We start from the raw sequence: 20,709 nt of genomic DNA on the forward strand, positions 1-20,709 counted from the left end.
CCAGTAGTTCCCTGGTTCCCCTGGGAAAAGCGCCATGGTTTAAAACCGATGTTTAATGCAGGAGTTAAAGACAGAAGAGGAAGGGGCCTCTAGCACCATCGAGCTGGACGCTCTGCCAACACTGGCAACACCAGTCACTTTTAACATCTCATTCCAAAACCCATCTGCCCAAGCTCCGAGGCCGCTTTCACTCCTCCAGAGCGCCCATTGCCGGCGCACGACTCGCGGCACCGGGGTGCAGACCGAGCGGTCCCAGCGCAGCCCCTCCGGGCGCGCCCCACGCCTCAGCCCGGCCCGTTCGGAGGGAGGAGCCGCCGCCGTGGGCGGGCCCCGCGGCGCAGTTCCTGGTGTCGGGGATGGCGCTGCGAGATGTTTCCTGGCCGCGCTGTTTGCCGTGCTGCCTGCTCCTCTGCCTGCTGCAGCTGGCGGCGGCGCGGCCGCCCCCCCCGCACTTGGTGCTGGTGCTGGCGGATGACCTGGGCTGGGGCGATGTGGGCTGGCACGGCTCGGCCATCCGCACACCGCGGCTGGACGCGCTGGGAGCGGGCGGCGTGCGGCTGGAGAACTACTACACCCAGCCGCTCTGCACACCCTCCCGCAGCCAGCTCCTCAGCGGCCGCTACCAGGTAGGGCGCGGGTCAAGGGGACACGGGGCCCCGGAGGTGCTGCCCGGCGCGGCGATGCCCGCAGAGAGCCCCGGGCAGCTCCCTGCCACCGCCGCTTCCCGCCACGCTGCAGGGGGTAGCAGGTGGGGGGCTCTCTCCTGCTTGCTCTTGGCAGCACTCTGTAGTTTGGCCTCCTTGTGTCCACAGAGGGGCGCTTGGAAGAAGGCTGCTGTGTGAAAACCAGTTTCGTTTACATGCAGACTTCTGGTTTGCTCGCTCGGAAGCAAATCAAACCTGGGTTTAGTGCAAGTTGCTCTGCTTCAGAAAAGCTGAGGTGCGCCCTGTGCTTCAGGTGGTTAACAGGCATGGCAGTGTATTGTGAAAAATATCCCTGTCCCGGTCGTCTTCTCTTAACATGCTGCTGGACTGGACAGGCATGCAGCGAGGACTCATCCAGAAGTGAATCACCACCATGTGTTCTGTTTGTGCAGCATCTTTTCCAGTGCAGCATTTAAATGCATCCTACCCTATACATTCTCCTTCATGGTACTGTACATGTAGGTATTTATGTGCCCCTTGACGGAGTGCACACAGACATCCTTAGTCTGGGTGTCCAGCTGCTTCATAGTCATGGTTCCCCCCCCCTTTTTTTTTCTTTTCTGTTGCACAGGTGTAAGAACTGTACTTTATCATATTACTGTACTTCTGCTTCTTCCTCCCCTTTATTCTTGGCCCCCCCCCCCCCCCCCCCGCCCCCCTTGCATTCCTTTGGCACAAGCAGGAAGGGCAGGAAGAGGACTACAGCATTGACAGAAAGCAAAAGCTCATGGAGGGTTAAGTGTATTTCAGAAACTTTCCCTTGCTTTCAAAAAGTGCTGCACATACACATTAACCAGAGGCAGTGAAAGAAATCACACTGCGTTGCTAGCTTGTGTCTTTCACTGTATTAATAATCTTTTTGGTAATACTGCATTTTCAACAACAACAGAAAATATTTTTCCTAGGTCCTGTTCCAAAGAAAATTAGTAACTAGTAAGCTCTTTGTAAAAGTCTACTTACCTACTTGCCACAGGGCTTATCTGGTTTAAAAGTCAATACAAGGTGTTGCTAAAGTGATGCTTGAAAAATTAGTCATGCAGCTTGCTACACTGGAGTGCCTAGTGGACTAATAAAATCTGTTGTCTTGTGATTTGAAGGGTCTTGAAGGTTTTGTGCTTTAACAGAGACAGATTGCTAGAAATATTTAGTAAATAAGCAGGATATTTATACTTGCACATACATGTTTTCTGACCTAGGTTTAAGGTAGTGCCTTTTTCTGGTGGAGATAGGGAAGCTAACAAAAGTCACCTTATAGTACAGAGTAACTGCAGAAGTTCCTTGAATCAATCAGAATTTACTGCTTTGAGTACCGTTGCCAGTCATGCTTTTGTAAAGAGATAAAAACTCACCACTTGTTAAGATTGGACACTTATGTGGAGCTATCAAAGGTCAGATCTAGGGACTGTCAAAAACTTGTGTCACCTTCATTACCCAAATGCTTTTTCTTTTTATACTGCTTGCCCTCATTTTAAGTATGTAAATCAATATATAGGTGTGTATATATAATGTCCATTTAGAAAAGAATGATGCTAGGATAATGGTAGGTAATGGGTTCAAACTTAAACAGAAGTTCAGGTCAGATATAAGGAAGTTCTTTACTGTGAAGCTGGTCAGGCAGTGGAACAGGTTGCTCAAAGAAATGGTGAATGCTTCATCCTGGCAGTATTGAAGGCCAGGCTGGACAGAGCCTTGAGTGACATGGTCTAGCGTGAGGTGTCCCTGCACATGGCAGGGGGGTTGAAACTAGATAATCTAAACGTCCTTTCCAACCCAAACCATTCCATGATTCTAACAGCTTTCTTACCTTTTATCATCCTCTCCGCCAGCGACTGTTCTCTGATACAGGCAAAAGGTTGGTAGCTTCACCTGCCATGCACTTTTTTTGCCTATTTCCATCCTATTTAAAATTTCTTATTCCATGTTGAGATGTAGTCCCTGGACTTCAGACAGACCGTAATGGTAATTGTTACCTGTTAGATTTTTAGATGAAAACAGAAAAGGCTTTGGTTGTTTTGGGGTTTTGGTTTATGTTGGGCTTGTTTTTTGTTTGGTTGTTTGTTTTGTGTTGTTTTTCTTCTTAATTGCACTTGATTTATGCCTGGGAAGATCTTGCTAACCCCTGTGGTGCTATTTCCTTGTCTTCCTTTAGGCTACCCCTGCCCTCCACAGGAGCCTGTAAAACTGATGCTAGCCTCTGGTGTAGCTGTGTTAATTTTTGTCCCTACTTATAAAGTAACCTGCAGGAACACACTGTAACAATCTCTCATCCTTCTTTTATCCACTAGATCCATACAGGTTTACAGCACCAGATAATCTGGCCATGCCAGCCCAGCTGTTTGCCACTGGATGAGAAACTCCTCCCAGAGCTACTTCAAGAGGCGGGATACGTTACTCACATGGTGGGGAAGTGGCATTTAGGGATGTACAGAAAAGAATGCCTTCCAACCCACAGAGGATTCGATACTTATTTTGGTAATGGTTAGATTTAACATGGGCAATAAATGCAGTATAAAAAATATCAAAACTGGCCCATTTCTCCTAAGAACAGCAGATTTTCTAGTAGCGTGTAAGTAAATCAATACCTGGGCATGCATATTTCCGGGGTATAACTGCTTAAAATAAGATAGTGCTTTAAATGCACTCCCAGGACTTACAACTTACTAAATAAAGCATCATATTATTGAGAGTCTCCAAAGAAAGTGTTTCTCCCTTGGAACAATTAATATTTGGTTCCACATTGGTTAGAAGATTTAAGGTGTAGTGGCTAGTTTGCTTTTATAAGTGTCTTTAATATGAATGTTTTGTGTTGTATCAGACAGTAGGCATGGCTTGCTTTGCAAATAACGTTACATTTCTAAAAGCTGATATGTTTAAGAGAGAAACAGACATAACACACAGTGTTCATGCCTTGTGAATAGAGTAGCATTGGTTTTCCAGAGCCTGCACAAGGAAGATGGTGGGAGAGCCTTTATAAAACAGTATCCAAAAAGTCTGTTGCAGGAACTCAAGAGTTAAGGAAGTCAAACTCTGAGTAAAAAAATAGTGCCAGAAATAGATTGCCCAGTTCTGTGTTACTTGCAAAGCAACTTGTAGCTACGTGTTGTTTATTCTTCCTCTGGCAAAGGCTTCTGTCTTTGTATTGATTGGATGTTCATTGGTTTTCCCCAAGTGTCACAGATGTTATGTCTGCAGTACATCTCATTATGCATGGTACTGAACACAAAGTGGTCCACCTCCCCTTGTTTTTTTTTTTTTAAGACACTTTCATTGAATGGAGGATTTTGAAACAGTTAATTGCCTTCAAAATAACTTTGCAAGCTATTGACAGTACTGCTGCTCACTTCTACAGCTGAGAAAGTAAGGTACAGAGAAACTTAAACAGGAGTCTGCATTCCTCTTGTCTGACTTCAGAGCCTGGCTATGCTACATGCCCTTTATAGACAAAGACAATTCAAACTTTAGGTGGGAAGAACTGTTCCCTTAGCTTGTTTAGCTCCTTTAGCTCTTTAGGGAGCCTGGGGCCATGGTTTCACAACTGAGTTAAGCTATATATATATGGGTCATAACAGCTCATTGCTTAAACATGTATGCCTCCTCTCATCCTTTTACAGGAGCTTGGGATCTTTTTGGTGGCATAGAATAGGTAGGCTGTCACTCCTCATGAAATCTCACCCTGTGAACCAAGCAGGTTCTTAATGCAGGAGCCTTAATCCAGGCTGGCTCTGGGTATGGTTGTTGGGTGCCCAGTGTGACATTATTTTTCAGAGAATGTAGCAGTTTAATGTCCTATAATGTTCATGTAATTCCAGTCAGCGTTGATTGCAAATAAGGGCATTTAATTATTTGGCATAGTTGATGCAATGTCTCCTCCAGCGGGCACTCAAAGTGGAAAAATGCAACTTGCAGCACTGAGTACATGGATATAAGCAGTCTGCCTGCAAAATCAGTCTTCATGCTTTGACAGCAAAGTCATTTTTTCCTCCAAAAAATGTATTCGAATTATATATTGTATTTTAAACCAAGCTTCTTTGTTTCTGTACCTACTTTTTTTACACAAGTAACTGAAGTAGAAGCTGATGAATAAAAATTTAAGTACTGTCCCTCCATTCTGGATTCTTGTCCCTTGATTTAGTTCGATTTCGCAGAATTTAAGAATATATTTTGAAGATCCATTTTGGGGTTTTATTCAGGACATTAGGGGATAAATCTGAAACCTAATTTCAAAAGTAATAAGTACGACATTCAAATGATTTTGAAGTATTTTGTTTCTGATTGATAAAAAGTAAAGGCACTTCATGCTTAGCAGGATAAGCCCTTAATAGGGGCAAACATATACCTATAGAATTATGTTTTTCTTCTGGGTATCTTAACATTCTTTCACCAGTAGGTGTCAGCAGTGGATCAGGAATTGTAGCTGACTAAAACGGGCATACTTGGATCCGTGTTTGAATGGATAAATAAGTTCCAAACTTTCTAATAGAGAAGTCTTATGTAAAAATACAAATACACAAAATCATGCCAGCTAAAAATCAGATTTGTACAAGGGTAGGTCACTGCCTTTTCTATGAGTGCATTAGTTTAGTGCTCATGTCTTTGATACCAAGTTACACAATAGAAAGTCACTGAATGGCTTTCAAAAGCCGTTTCAAAAGTGAGGGAATGTCACTACAGATAGTCAAACGGTGAATGAAAGTTTCATCTCAAAACCACTAATGTTTTGACATTTGGTCTTGATTTCTTTCCCCCTGATATACGTGTTTATGTGACATGATGTTGGCTCACCTGCTTATGTGGCATCTTCTCCTGTTCTAGGCTACCTTCTGGGGAGTGAGGATTACTATTCTCATGACCGTTGTGTCCTCATCAAAGCAAAGAACATAACACGCTGTGCTCTTGACTTTCGAGATGGAGAAGAAGTTGCAACTGGGTTTAAAAACATGTACTCCACTAATATATTCACAGAAAGAGCTATAGATCTTATAGCCAGTCACAAAACTGAGAAGGTACAGTCAACAGCTGTTACTTTGATAACTTCAACAGTAAAGCATGTTTGATAAAAAATGTTAATGAAATATTAATGGAGAAGCATGTGCTTGAACTGTAATTTGGAGCTCTTCAGCAGGGTGCATAGAGCTAAATGTGAGAAGCAGTGCTGGTAAAACTTGCCTTCTCTCCTGTCAGAATCACCTTTGGCTGCGCAGCCCTGGCCTGCTACCCTTCTCCATTATTATTTTTTTTTTAGTACTACAAATAAGGAATTTATAAAAAATACAAATAATAAGTTTATGCAAATATTTTAGCATGTAGTTTGCTCTTCTAAAAAGAAAATGGAAAGTTTAATGGGAGAAGTTTCATGGGAAGAAACTCGTAACAACTGTGTTACGAAGAAAAGATGCATCTGAGTTTTTTTCACAGCTTCGCAAAAGTCCTTTATCAAAGTTTTATTATTTATGTTTAGGGATTGGAAAAAAGAAATGTAGAAGAAATCAAAACACATTTCCTGCAGGTGTTGATAAAGCAGTGCTGCTTTTATTGCAATAACTTTTTCACATAGTACTTTATTTTCTGTGGTAACTTTTTCAGGTAGTACTTTATGTTCAACTGATTTCCATTCTGTCCCTTCCACCCCAGCCCCTCTTTCTCTACCTCGCTTTTCAGTCTGTCCATGAACCTCTTGAGGTCCCTGAAGAATACATGAAACCATATTCTTCCATTAAAGACGCAAAAAGGCGCCATTATGCAGGGATGGTGACCCTTATGGATGAAGCTGTAGGAAATCTTACAGATGCTCTGAAAAGATATGGTCTTTGGGACAACACAGTTCTTATTTTCTCTACTGGTAAGTTCATTTAAAAATTCTTTCAGTAATATATTTTGATACTGTGTCTAACAAGCTGACTACAGAGGCATTTTGCCCTTCTGTCCTTTCTCCATGTATTTTCTAACTGCAGAAAAGTGATGAAAGCAAACCACGACTTTGTAGCAAAGGGAGTAGTTAATCTCCCCCCTTCATGGCTTTCTTAAGCATGACGAAAACAATTCTGAGTAAGCATCTGTGCAAATGGGGGGATACTGCTGTCAGTGCAAAAGCATCATTGTGAAAACTTGTGAGTGTGGTGAAGTTGGAGGCATCTTACTTGCCACTGCTGTTACTGAGTATCTATCAGATTGAATCCTTACTGAGAGCAGTCTACAAAATCCATTTGTCCTGAGCTATAGGTAGCTGATCAGTCTATATATTGCCACATGTTGCATGAAGCACAAACAGCCAGACAGCAAGTAGTTTGAACCCAAAACTCTTTCTTTCCCTTGCTTTCATGTAAGATGCAATTTTTGGCTTGCTTGAAGTATTTCACAGGCCCTTTATTCCCATGAAGCAAAGGTCTGTTAATAAAAAAAGTATAGTATGTGATGATACAGTCTAGGTTGCTAAGTTTTGTATCTACTAGCACATGGTCTGGTTTCTAGATCATTAGGGTAATGCAAATAATACATTAGAAAGCAGTTTCTTTTATTTCCAAATTAGGAATGAAACAGAACCTTTTTGAAATACAGCTGCTTGGCTGGGTTTCACCAGCATAGTTGCTCTTGTTTAGTTGGGAGTGGAAAGTAGCCTTTCAAAGATTACAGTTGCTCTTTTACCCAGGCTTTACATGTTAAGACTGTCAAAATAGCAGATCTTTCTCTGTAAACACTTACAAAAATCCCAAACAACAATAACAAGAAAACCAAACCCAAGGTTAATGAAAATGCAGTGATGTGTTTTGAGTTTAGCAGCTGCTTCCTATAGCGCTTGGAATCTTGAAATTTCATTTTGAGTTCAAACCTGTTTGCCTTATGGTGTTACACTGTGTCCAGGTTTCGGATTTGGTAGGATTCGGTAACTCTTCTATGTCTGTTTCTGTTTGTGATGTTTTTATATTTAGAACTGAAAGTAAGCAAAGCCATATGGAAAATGATATCAGTATTTATCCCATATGGAAAAAATCCAGTCTTTGCTGTTGGGGTCCTGATAGGGTTATTTCAGTAGTGTTTGTTCAGTGTATTGTGGAATAGAACTGAAGGCATCTGCGTTGGAATTACGGAGTATGACTGAATTAAAAATACATTTTGTTTTGGTTTGTTTGTAAAACTTTTTTTTTTCCAAACAATGGCAATATACCCAGATTTTGACAGTAGTTATCTTGCAATCAATTACAGGTACATTTCAACAAGAGTCAAGCAGTTAGGAGAATCCAGTGTCTGCCCTATCTAATGGAACTTATCTTGAGTTAATTGATATTTTAAACTGTCATTAGGGGAATTTAGTATGATTGAAATGCAAGGAAATTTGGCCTAGATCAAGCAGGCCGGGGGCAGTGATTTGGGGTTTTCCGGTGCTATCTCTTCAGTTCATACAACTGTTCTTTACAAGCGTAAATATTGCATGCATTAAAGACCCAATTAAAAAAAAAAAAAAAAGAAATGCTGAAAACATCAAGTATTAAAAAAGAAAGACAAAAAGAAAAAGAGTGGGTTTTTTTATATTATACTTATTGCTTTTGCAGGTGGAGTGTTTTAAAATGGGCATTAGAACATGGCTGAAAAGAAACAAGGGGGTCTGCAATTAAGCATCTTGCGCAGAGAGTTGTGCTATGTGAGAATTCTCTGCACAACTTTCAAGTCCTTTGTAATTGCAAGTCTTACTGTGCACTGGAAGCCATAATATAGGCATATATTTATAATATAGTACCTTCAGCTCCCGAGGGCATGCCTGCTCAAGGAAACTGTGGCCCCTCTCCCCTCCCCAAATGCTGTCCTGGTACTGGAGACCCTCCTCTTGCCTGGTACAGCAAGACACATACACATTTTACCCTACTATCTGGTGTTCTCTCCAAGAAAGTTCTTCCCATGTTCTGAGGTTAAGAGAAATTTAAGTATTTAAATGAAGACTGCAAAGGGAGAATCTAGGGAAAGATACAGTTATCCATATTTTTCATAAGAAAATCCGTGTGTCTCCTCTGCATAGTAGTTAAACACACACAATCATAAAAGCACTCTGTTTTGTTATAAACCTGTATGGTTTGATAACTGTAGTATTGAAGCCTGTAAAAGAAAATGAAGATCCTACTTTTATGGTAGATTTTACTAGAGTTGTTGCTATTCCCTGTTGAGGTATGGCCAAGATTCACACTTGGATATTTGTATATCTCACTGTTTCAAAATTCCTCCCCCAAAAGTAATTTACAAGTGGCAATTTGCTATTGTGTGCTATAGCAAGTGGCACTGCAACATAGCGTCTTCCAGTTGATTCCTTCACTGTGAAATGTGACTCCAAAATTAGAGAGCTCTTTTTAGTGACTGGTCTTGAAATACTCTAGAACATGATATAATCTTTGCTATCATGGTAGATTTAATCTTATTAAACTCTTTTGTGTTTCTTCTTATTTGTATATATTATGGCTCAACCAGGATTGCCTTGAAAACACGCCAGTTGGCAAACGGAAATACTGCACATTTTAAAAGGGCCTTGTAAAATGTGTAGAAGAACTCTAGTTCCTCCCTAAAGTGGCCTCTTGGAGATACCAAGCCAAAATGAAGTAATCTGGTCATTAGCAAAGTCTGACTCCAACAATATAAGGTGTAAATCAACATCTCTGGTCTTTTTGAACAGCTACACAAGTTAATTATACATGTAACTAAGAAAAAGATGAGCTAGTTCAATGGTATGTGGTGTTACATTTGTGTATCAAGTAGTAGCTTGAAAAGTCTTGACTGGTGTGATATGAAAATGATTTGCTTTAATGGAGCATGTTTTATACTGCAGATACAAGTAAGTCTACGCTAGTGCGGTGAAAATGAAGTCATTGCCTGTTTGAGAGAAACAGATAAGAATGGGTGCAGTACTGTCTTGGGTCCGTTTGGCCTTTTATGTATGTGAAATCAAAAAGAATGAGATGTAGGGTTTATTTTTCTTTTTGCTAAACTTAAGAGACTGTAACTACTGGCTTTCCTGAAGAGGGCCTTGATTTAAAATAAAGGTCATATAAAACATTCAAGTGGTATGAATTTACCTCAGCACTATTAACACTGCCTTAGAGTCTAGATTGTGCTTTAGGTATAGACTTATGATTTCAGGTAAGAAGTGCAAATTTGCTGTAAATACCACGTGTTTATAGTTTCTGCAGTGTATTACAAGTAATTTTGGTGGAAAGTTGCCATCATCAGAACAAAGGAATCCAACCTCTAATTTCAGTTCTGTATTAAAGCTACTATCCTTTGTTTTATTTAACTTTCAGCTTTTTAATATACTAGTTTTGCAGCTAAAATTGTTACTATTTTTTCTTCCAATATGCCTGTTAATTCTTAAAAGTGAATTATTGCTGTAGTGTCTGGTGGTTGCCGTGAGAGGGCTTTGAACAGTAAAAATACGTGAAGCTTTTCAAGCCTTGGTTTACATTGCTAAGAGGAAAGCACATAAATCCTTTCCATAATGGAATACGTGACAGTGATGACTGTTTTCAGTCCAAAAGAGGGTCTTTTTATCATGTTAGAATTATGATTAATAAGAGCACAGATTGTTTTGAACATACTTACTGATGTTTATACAGTCCCTCTCTATCACCCCTAGATTCTCCCTCCACATCCCCAACTTCATATTACCCTATTAATTATTTTTTTTTTCTCAGTCTCTTCCCACCCTCCTCCATCCAGTGCATTGCGGGTTTTTGTCTAATAAAATGTCAGGATTTTTTTCTCTTGATTCCAGCTCTTTCTTCGGTAGAAATCAGGGATCTGACTTTCACTGGTTCCCGGAGGGCAGATTTTATCTTCTCCCTGATGTCTTTGCTCCTGTGTGAACTTCTGCTCCTCTTTTGCTAATAGGAGACTTCAGAGAGACTTTTAATTGCAGGTTGCCCAGGCCAGCTGAAGAACAGATTGGTTAGAGCAGTTATTCTCCGGGTGTGGTGTCAGAGGTGCTCATTTTGAAGGTTGTGTTGTCACTTTTTTTTTTTAGTAAACCTGCAAAATTACAGATCTGAAGACCTGCTTTAATTGGTCTTGTCAGGAGGTTCTGAGAAGTTTGGTGCCTTGCCAGCAAGAAGGATGCCTGGGCATCTACTGCCTGAGCATCTGCTGCTTCCTAAGAGGAAATAAACACAGATGCCTTAGCTGCAAGCACCTTCAATCAGACTAGTTATTTGAGTCCATACAATTCCAAATAATTTTCTATTTCTTGATTATTTAAGCTTGTTGCTATACAGGCAAAAGTTGGGGCTGATCACTGTACTTGCATTTGTCAAGGTTGTTGCATGTCGATAAATTGTGAAAGGCTTGGGCGGCTGGTGTTTTGTATTCCATTGTTGGCTTTTATTCTTAGTCTTTTTCCACATTAAAGAGTGGGTGGTAAGAATGAATTTTTGAGAAATAAAAGAGCATCTTCTGTGCTGTCAACTGTAGATGTCAGTGAGAGATCTAGGCTGATTTGTAATAATATATTATCAAGGGTGGAAATGTTACCATATAATGAAAATTAATTTCAAAATAAAAAATGAGAAGATGTTGATAGTCAATATTTTCTCCCTGTTTTGAAATCTTGTGAAAACTCAAAACATCTTGTAGGACTTGTTTATCTTCCCTTCCTTCCAGCATTAACCATTCCCTTGCAAAATCTAACACTCCAAAGCCAAGTTCCTGAACAGAGGGTGACCTTGTGCAAGAGACACTCACTTCTTTTTTCCCTTTGTGTTTAAAAATTCCAGCATAACTGGAATCTTTATTTTTATTTTTATTTTCCTTCCTATTTTTCAGCAAATGCCAGTGCTTAAAGTGAAGTTCACTTGTAAATGAAACTCAGAAGTTAATCTTACCCAGAGTCACAACCTGGCCATTTTCCTGTAAAGCTTTTGCTTAAGGATGCTAATAGTTATCCTAGCAAATTTGATCTCTGGTCTGATATGAATGCTAAAAAAAAAGCTCATTTTACAGGCTAGTAATGTTTAGTAGTTTCCCACAGCTCTCACAAGGTTGTCTTAAACTATGATTACTTTTAAACTAATCTAGTTTGTTCTCCATAATAGTGTTTAAGAAGCCGTTATTCTTGCCAGAATCTTCTACACCCAAATCACTGGCCAGGTTCAGTGTCCTGTCACTGGGACAAGTCCAAAGATTTCTTGACTATGTCTCATTTATCTTGTTACCACAGACACATGAACATTGTCAGGTTATTGCTGTTGTTTTTAGGTTAAAATTTCCCCGTGTTTCTCTTGTGTTTAGTGATGGGGAATGCTAGCATGGACCTGACACAGCAGGGTCTGTAGCTACTGAGTTACTAACCTGTTTAATTACTGAGACTGCTTACAATGAATGCAGTCATCTGAAACTGTCTGCACTAGGATTGCTTCTACCATGAAAGTAGTACTGGGGACAAAAAAAAAAAGGGAAAAAAGAGATGAAAAAGGACATTGTTCACACAGCTTTTGTAGGGCTAAATTTGTAACTACTGGAATCTTGGATACATCAAATATAATTTTTTTCCATGAGATCAATTTTCTCTTTGTGTTCCCCACTTCCCCCTTCCCCCTGTTTAGAAAAGTCAGGAGAATAAAGAGCCAGTTCTGGTGACTTACAAAGAAACATAGAAGTTGATTTATCCGAGTATAACTCTGTAAAAGTTGCTCTGTAAATGCTCAGAAAAGTTGCTCTGATGCAGGAAAGGTATTATGATCTCTTGATGGAAAATAAAAGCCCTATGGGTGTATTTAAAGCACAAGAAAAATTACATTAGTAGAGTTTTACAGTACAAGGTGTAGTTTTCTGTTTCTATTGTCCCTCTAATGGAAAGGATTGTAATAGGTCTTCCATAACACACACACACACACACACACACACACATACACACACAGAGACACACACAAATCTGTATTAAGCACTGAAAACATAATAATATATCAGCACTCTGAAGACACTTTTTTGACTAGCTTTTCTGCTGCTCCTATTGAACCTTCAGGGTTATTCTTTCCACTGAGAATATACAGCATCAGACAACAACAGATATTTTTTCATCAACTGATCTTAGCCAAATGATTTTGGTTCATTTCACTGGAAATGTATGTTTCATGTTAGCCGCAAGGAGGAGCGTACTTGCATTTCTGTCACACTTGCAGCATGACTGAAAAATGCAGCAACAAATGGATCGTTCAGATGCAATATGGTGGAGTGTGAAGAACCTGAGTTCAGATTAAGGGCAGCTACTCCCTTAATTCATGCTGCAAATCTGTTATCCTCAGTGTAGGTCTCTGATGTGTATTCTGTACTTTTTTCAATTTACTTTTTTAAAATGAAAACTCAATGGCAGCTTTGCACTTGGAACATGTACAGAATAAACATTATTTATGCTGTGAAGATCAGAGGGGAGAAATTTTCCCCAAATATGATCCTTTACCATTATTATCGACAGCACTGTCTGTTTAACTGTGAGTTACATCCATGATCTGAAATCACACAAAGGAAGGGCTCTGAAGTCCTGTTATGTGACCCTGACTTTCAGCAAGAATGTTGGAGGTCAAAAATTACATGCATTTACAGAGCTGTGTGTTAAAGCTGTCTGATGCTTTCTTGTGTTGTGTCTGGCACTAGTAGGTACTATTTAATTCCCTTTCATATATACAAAATTCTGACAGAAAACTAAAAAAAATTACAGGTTTGGTGTGGTGTTTTCATAATTTTGTTGTTTTGGGGTCTTTTTTGAAAACAACAGCAACTTTCCTCCTGCTTACATCCATCACTTCATTTTTTAAATAAGCACCTATTAAATGGTATATAATGGTATCATGTCTGCTAAATAACTGGAGGGGTTTAAAACTATTGTGTCAGTAGTTCTCGTAGTTCCCAATGCTTTTTATTACTGTGAACAATTGACTGCCTCCAGAATTTCAGTAGTGTTTAAACTAAAACCATACAAAGCCCAGTTTCACATTATGGAAGCGATGTCGGCACGTAAACAAAACTGCTGGGGTTTAGCTTTTCTGTAGTCTCCCCATCAGAAATAGGTAAGTTTAAGAAAGGTGTAGGTATATGGGTTTCTCCCCAGCTTCTGTCTTTTGTTTATCTTTGTCTGAGGTTGTTTGCATGTTGCATGTTATTTCTTTTATTTATTTTCAGTTGCAAATGTCAGAAATCTACTTTGTAGGAATATCATAGGTAGTGTGAGTCACTTCATTGACATGCTCTGTCATACCAAGACAGTAACATTGTTAAATTGCCTCCTTAAACTCTGTAAGTTACATATGAAATAATTTCACAGTTAAGTTTTAATATACTTTCCTGTTCTGCTTCAGTCGGATGGACTCTCACACTGACCTCCATATGGTTCTGATTAAGTATAAAAGCACGATTGCTCATAAAGCCCCAGACCTTCAGAGGGGCAGTAGATATATAACATGTAACAAATGTTTACAGAATTAAACTGTGGATGAGTTGGTTATACCATCTTATTTCTGCCATCTTTTTCTATACTGGTTACACCCAGTATTGTCTAGTTGTTAGTGATTAAAGGAACCTATATGGTCACTAGTATTCAAGGTTGAGTTGCACTTGATTTTTAAAATGCAATATTACAATGTCAGAGGGAAAATTAAAGGCTCAGTATTGAAAAATCCGGAATTACACAAAGAAAAGAAAGAAGTAATATCTTTCATCATCTGCCTTAGTTCATCCTCTGCTAAAGAAGTTCTGCTGCCTGGCAGAATGGAGGTAGAGTGGTAGGATCACTTTAGATGCTGTGAGGTTCATGATTAGAAATGTGTTTCTGTTGTTGCTGTTTACAGCTCATAAAATATCCTTATAGAGTAGTACAAGAAAAGGGGAAAAAAGCCCCCAAATCATGCCATTTTGAATTTCTTTTTAAGCTTTCATCATTTTGAGCTCAGCTGTTGCACAGTGGAAATGTATCAGAAACTTGGGGAGAGGGAAAGAATTTGTTCCTTCCTTATTTTACTAGGGCCTGGTGAATATAGGTTTCTGTTTGTTTCTCTGCCCATCTTAGGTATTCAAATGGTGAAATGTCTTCCGCTGTCTGTGGGAGACTGTCTTCTAATGTAGCACTGCGGGTGATTTCTGACAAACATAGAAAAACATTGAGTAAGCAAGACTTCTCTCTGAACACAACCATCAGCCAATTCCTCATCCACTCAACAGTCCATCCCTCAAATCCATGCCTCTCCAGTTTAGAGAGGAGTTGTGGGAACCATGTTGAAGGCCTTACAGAAATCCACATAGATGACATCTGTAGCTTTTGCCTTATCCACTGATGTAGTCACTCCAACACAGAAGGCCGCTAGGTTGGTCAGGCAGGACCTACCCTTGATGAAGCCATGCTGGCTGTCTTTAATCACCTTCCTGTTCTCCACGTGCTTTATCATGGCTTCTAGGAGGATCTGTTTCATGGTCTCCGCAGGCACAGAGGTGAGGCTGACAGGTTGCTAGCTCCCAGGTTCCTTCTTTTCTACCCTTTTAAAAAATGGGTGCAATGTTTCCTATTTTCCAGTCTCCAGGACTTCACCTGGCTGCCAGGACTTTTCAAGTATCAGGGAGACTGGCGTGACAACTACATCAGCCAGTTCCCTCGGGACTCTGAGATGCATCTGGTCAGATCCCATAGACTTATGTAGGTTTGGATTCTTCAGGTAGTCAAGAACCTAGCCTTCTTCTACAGTGGGAGGGACTTTGCTCCCCCAGTCCTTGTCTTGTGGTCCACCCACTCAAGAAGGGAAGCAAGGTTGCCAGTGAAGACTGAGGCAGAAAATTTGAGCACCTTCTTCCCCTCATCCATTGTTATCAGTTTGCCAGTCATGTTCAGTGGGGGGGGGTCCACTTTCTTTGACCTTCCTTTTCTTCCCAGGATACCTGTCTCTGCTTTCACTGCCTGTGCATCTCTCCTTCTTGCACTTTAGTTTGACCAGCAGGTCTCAACTCATCCATGCCAGTCTTGGCCTTCCTCTCCTGATTTCTTACACCTGGGGTTTGAGAGCTCTCACAATGTATGGAAAAAGCGTCCTTAAAGATCCATCAGCTCTGTTCTGCTCACTTGTTCCTGAGAAGCTTCCCAGGGGGTCCCACTGACTAGCTCCTTGAACTGCTGGAACTTTACTGTCCTAAAATTCATGATCCTGTCTTCACTCTTCACCTGACCAATATCCCTCAGGACTGTGAACTGCACCACTGCATTATGTTACAGAAGATTATACAAAATTATTAGAAATACCTAGCTTTTTATAATTTTGTATTTTGGTATTTCTTGAATTGTTTAATAGAACAAATGAAAATAGACTAAAGTTTTTAATTTTATAGACATAAATTTTTAATTTCCTTTGTAACTGATTCATGTTGTTTTGAGCAGCACAGAACTGTTTCACACAAAGCTTTCATATCTATTTAGAAATATTGCTTCTCCAGGAGGCTTACGTTGTCAATCATGGACAGCCCTTACTTCTATGAATCAGTATAGGAACGTAGGCAAAATCACTTGGGACAGAAACATGCAATATTTTCTGATGTGGGATAAGAGTTTGGAAGAAGCTGCAGGTATTGTAAGATACGCAGTATCTGAAAAAGATTAGATGAATCCCTGTGCTGAAATGATCTGGATCTGTTTTCCTTCTCTGCTTTTTAATTCTTTTCATACCTGTATGTTCATATAAGCTATAATTTGGTTAGTACCTTTGTTTTGTATATTTATGAATATTCCACAATTAAAGAGTGCTCCAAATAAACATGTGGCTGAAAGGCAAATTCTATGGAAGGAATGGAGAACTTCCAAATAAAAGCTCCACACAGCTGTCCTTCATATCCTCTTTTTCTCCCTCACTTTCTGTTATTCCATCTTCTTTTTATGCATAGGCTATGAAAGACCTATATTTGTGGACAATTTTGCTTTAGCATGCATTAAAGGAGTAAGATTTTCCCTCTCTGCCGTAATTCATGGGAGAGGAAACCCAGCAGAATTTACTTAAGAGTATCAGAATATAGATGTGCTGAATGCTAAGAAAGGCATATATTGTACAGATTTTTGAGTTAAAAACCAAGCAAACAAAAAAACCCAAAACAGAAACACTAAAAATCCATAAATGCATATTAGTTATTCCAAATTAAAATTGATTTGTAATACAGTATTTTAAGATACTGTATCAGTTAAAACTGATTGACTTTAAAAATGGAATGAAATATTTGTAGTTTTGTGCTCTTATCTATAGGTTTTCATGATCCATTTATTTTTCTAAGATTTAGAAAGGATTTAAGCATGATAGATCTAGTGTTGTTCATCTGTTGTGCATGCAGAAAAGAAGGAATTTTTTTTATGAAACAGTGTTGGAAAATCTAATGGAAATTTTAATGTTAGAGAAAAATCTGTAAAATAACTAAGGCTAGAAAGTGGAAAGTGTGCATCTTCAGAGCTCATGAATGTATGTATGCCGTTTGCAAATCTCTGCAACTTTCATGTGCCTCCTGGGACTGGAATATCTGTCGTACTATACGACATCTATCTTTATGTTTCTCTTTAAGCAGGAAGGAACACCCCCACTTTATAACTGAACTTTGACCATGGCTGCTGTCTGGAATGCTGCCTGTGCCTGCTCTTAGGTTTGACTTCTAATTGTGTTTTCTCAAGTTAAAATATAGCCAGAGCTTTGTGCATGTTAAAATGAGCTGACCATGATGTCTGTATAAAGATTACAAAGTTGCTTTAACTTGGCTGGGAAGAACAGAAATCTGCAGCAGTAGTTCTACTTATACTTTAGAGTAAATGGCCTTAACAACTAGGAAAAAACCCAAGCAGTGGTATGACTAGCATGTTTTTCATGATTAACTTCTTGTATACCAATACACATCTTCAGGCTATGTGAAAGAGTTCTGTTGATCACTGCAGAGAACGGCCTGTATTGGAACACTGTACTGCTGATATCTTGCAAGAAGATATTTTATCAAATTAACAATGTGTATATTGACATCTGATACACCAAATTTAAGGGTGGTTTTAATAGTTACATCTCTTTTAAGTCTTTCTGTTTGCACTGCTAGACTGTAACACATTTTGCAATCAAGTAAGCATTTGTAATGAGTGGATCTTAATGACATCTTATTCATGCTTTCCCATCAAGTCCAAATTTTTCAGTAGTCTTCTTCCATAACTGTTCTCATGGAGGTAAAAAAACAAAAGTGTCTTCCATTACTTTTCTTCCACAGTGTTGTATGTAGTTGGAACATGACTGGAAATGGTATGACTTTGTATTTGCCTACTTGAGTGTATCACACATTACACTGTCATCAAGCTGTATTCCAGTGCTTTCAGTGCATCGAAAAAGCAAAACCTTTGTTTAAAAGTTCAGTAATTACATTTTACTGGCCACAAATGGTTCACATTGACTATGAGAGATAACTGCTGCTGGGATTGCAGTTCATCAGAAAGTCAAAGGTATAAGAAAGAATGCAAATGCAGAAGAAATAAAAGGAAAAATGCATGCCTAAGGAGGAAGTATAGCTGTGTAGACAGTGATGCTGATGAGGTGGACTAAGCTTAGGGGCTTTTTCTGCCCACAGGTGCCTCCCTTCACAGGTGATTGCCCCTGAGGTCTCTCAGCTGTGTTCAGGGACTGCATGTGGCTTCCTGTGATTCTCTCCAAATGACCTTGAATAGCTCAAACACTTTTAATAGTTACAGTTATTTTGGTTTATTAATCCAGATATCTTTGATGAAACTGTTAAGAATAAAGCACACATACAATTATACTAGTGTTTTTTAGGGACTACTGACCTCTTGTGTAATCTGAGAGCTTTTAATTAGCTTAAGATTTTAAATTAGTTTAGTCAGAGCCAAAAGAGCACATCTTGCTGCAGCCTAAGGCAGATGAGGAGGGAGGCTTTGGGAAAACATGGACTTGAAGACCTTGACTAATTTAATGGGTCACTTATTCTGTAATCCTGAGAGAGGCTTGAAGATGGATTTTTGAAGAATTAGTAACTCCTTTGTCAGAGTGGGACTAGGGGGAAGACAGGACTTCTGGACTGACATATATGGTTTAGGTAAGTAGTTCTTCAGGAGAGCAGAAGCCCTCCTGAGGAAGATGAAACTGGAACTGTAACTACATAGACTGGGGGAGCTCACTACACAGGGTGCTGTGATCCCCTCTTGTCTCACCCTTGTTTACAGCAATCTTACTCATTTGACTGAAATAGTAGGTGCTTGTTTGTGCAAGTTTGGACTGAGCAGGCTGATGGAGGAGTGATTTGGTCAGTAAGATGAAAGAGATGATAGTCTGACTATTGATGGCATCAGGGATAACAAGGAATAGCAGACAGACTCCTTTTGCAATCAGAGCTTGAACCATAGAGTGGATGTGCTTTATGGCTTTAATATCAATACATTAGGTAAGACATTTGCAGAGAAAAGAAGGCAAGACATCTTCTGAAAGTGAAAGGATTAACTTATTTCTGAAGTATAGGCATACTGGGAAATGCTTGGCTGTCCAGGGCTAAAGCTGTGTTTATAATGGAATCCTGTCTTTGAGCAGAGGAATCTATTAGTGCACTACAGATTTTTCTTTTTCTTTCCCAGTATCAGGAATGGAACAGAAAACCAGTTAACCTGCAAAGGATCAAATATCCAGGATAAACTTTTTAAGAAATTATCGTTGGGCACAAAACCATCAAATCTGTAATGCCCACCAAGAGCAAAATAAGCCAGTTGACTATTTGTTTGAAGTCTACAGTTGTTTCCGTTGTGCATGTGAACAGCTAACCTTTGAAATCACGAAGAGTATATGTGTATATTTGAGGACTAACTGTGGTCTTTTAAGCTAGATGGTTGCCAAGAGGCAAGTTTTCACAACTTCAGGATTCAGGAAATACGATCAAAAGTGGCAGAAAGTTTAAGGATGATAATGTTGGAGAAAGGTTGGATCTTGCCAAGGCATATTGCAGAGATTCAAACAAACATGGGAGCAATTAAAAGAGGGCATGTTTTTGACATGTAGCTGGGGAAAAAAGGAAATCACAAAGTTGGAATAAAATAATTATTCTTAAACTAAAAATTTTAGTTTAAGTGCTCTTTTTTTGTCACTCACTTGAATGTAACATTGATGTGACAAAATTAAGGAGGAAAATATTAGGCACGTTGTAAACACTAAGGATTTTTTTGTTTATTTGAAGAAAACAGGTTCAGTTTTATCCAGCTTAACATTCATTTTCTTAGATTCAACAGTGTGTTATTCAGCCACTCTTAGCTATCACCCAGCAAAGATGTTAAAGAAATACATAACAAGCAAAAAATTACTCTGAAATACTCATTCAGCAAATATATTCTCTGCCATTTCCCCACCTGGAAAAAATAATCCATTGCTGAAAAACAGATTTATGAAAACTGTTTAAAAATTCTGCTTAAATTATTAAAGGGAAAGAAAATTATTTATGTAAACTTCCATTTCTCTTTATTACCTATGTTTCTGTGTCACCACATTACCTTATCAAACAATCCCTTTCTTTCCCTGTAAACTTGACTGCATTTAGCAAAAGCTGAGGTAGCTGTTGGGAGAGGCTTGGACATCAGTGAATGTACCTATAAAAGACTGATGTATTTTCCACCTTGTCAATGCATGCTGAATAAACTTACCTATTTCATTTCATTGTCATCTCTAGGAGAATCAAACAGCCTGCAGGAGATGAAATAGTTGCAACAGATCACTAAGCAATTAACCTTTTTTGTCGCACCCTGAAGTTCAAGACCAAGGTTATAAAGGATATTAGTTTCTTTACTCTTCTATTGATGTATTCAGTTTAGACAACTGTTGGACGCAATTTCAGTTTTGAGGTTTATGTGCTAGGTGTGAGGGTTACCTTAGGGACAGATACTTCTTACTAAGGAGCTTACTGCCCTTTTTTCAAATGTCTGGTGTGTTAAGTAGTAACTAGAGAGTTTTGTTTCATTTTTATATCTTTACGCCAGCAGACTTGCATTTCTTTCTGCTGTGAA

At 39.3% G+C, this 20,709-nt stretch overlaps 1 protein-coding gene across 1 annotated transcript in view; it reads left to right on the forward strand.

Annotated features, from left to right (window-relative positions):
• Positions 1-312: 312 nt before the first annotated feature.
• The window catches only part of ARSB (arylsulfatase B), a 63,185-nt gene continuing 42,788 nt past the window's right edge, over positions 313-20,709 (forward strand). Inside the window, exons 1-4 of the mRNA XM_061376835.1 lie at positions 313-626; positions 2,990-3,176; positions 5,517-5,707; positions 6,336-6,543. Of these exons, the coding sequence (XP_061232819.1) occupies positions 357-626; positions 2,990-3,176; positions 5,517-5,707; positions 6,336-6,543 (856 nt within the window). The 5' untranslated portion in view covers positions 313-356. The remainder of the gene's footprint in view (positions 627-2,989; positions 3,177-5,516; positions 5,708-6,335; positions 6,544-20,709) is intronic.

This window comes from Neopsephotus bourkii, unplaced genomic scaffold, assembly GCF_033783945.1.
Source record: "Neopsephotus bourkii isolate Nb327-2 ecotype Australia unplaced genomic scaffold, CSIRO-AGI_Nbou_v1 NB_1740, whole genome shotgun sequence".
Taxonomy (NCBI): domain Eukaryota; kingdom Metazoa; phylum Chordata; class Aves; order Psittaciformes; family Psittacidae; genus Neopsephotus; species Neopsephotus bourkii.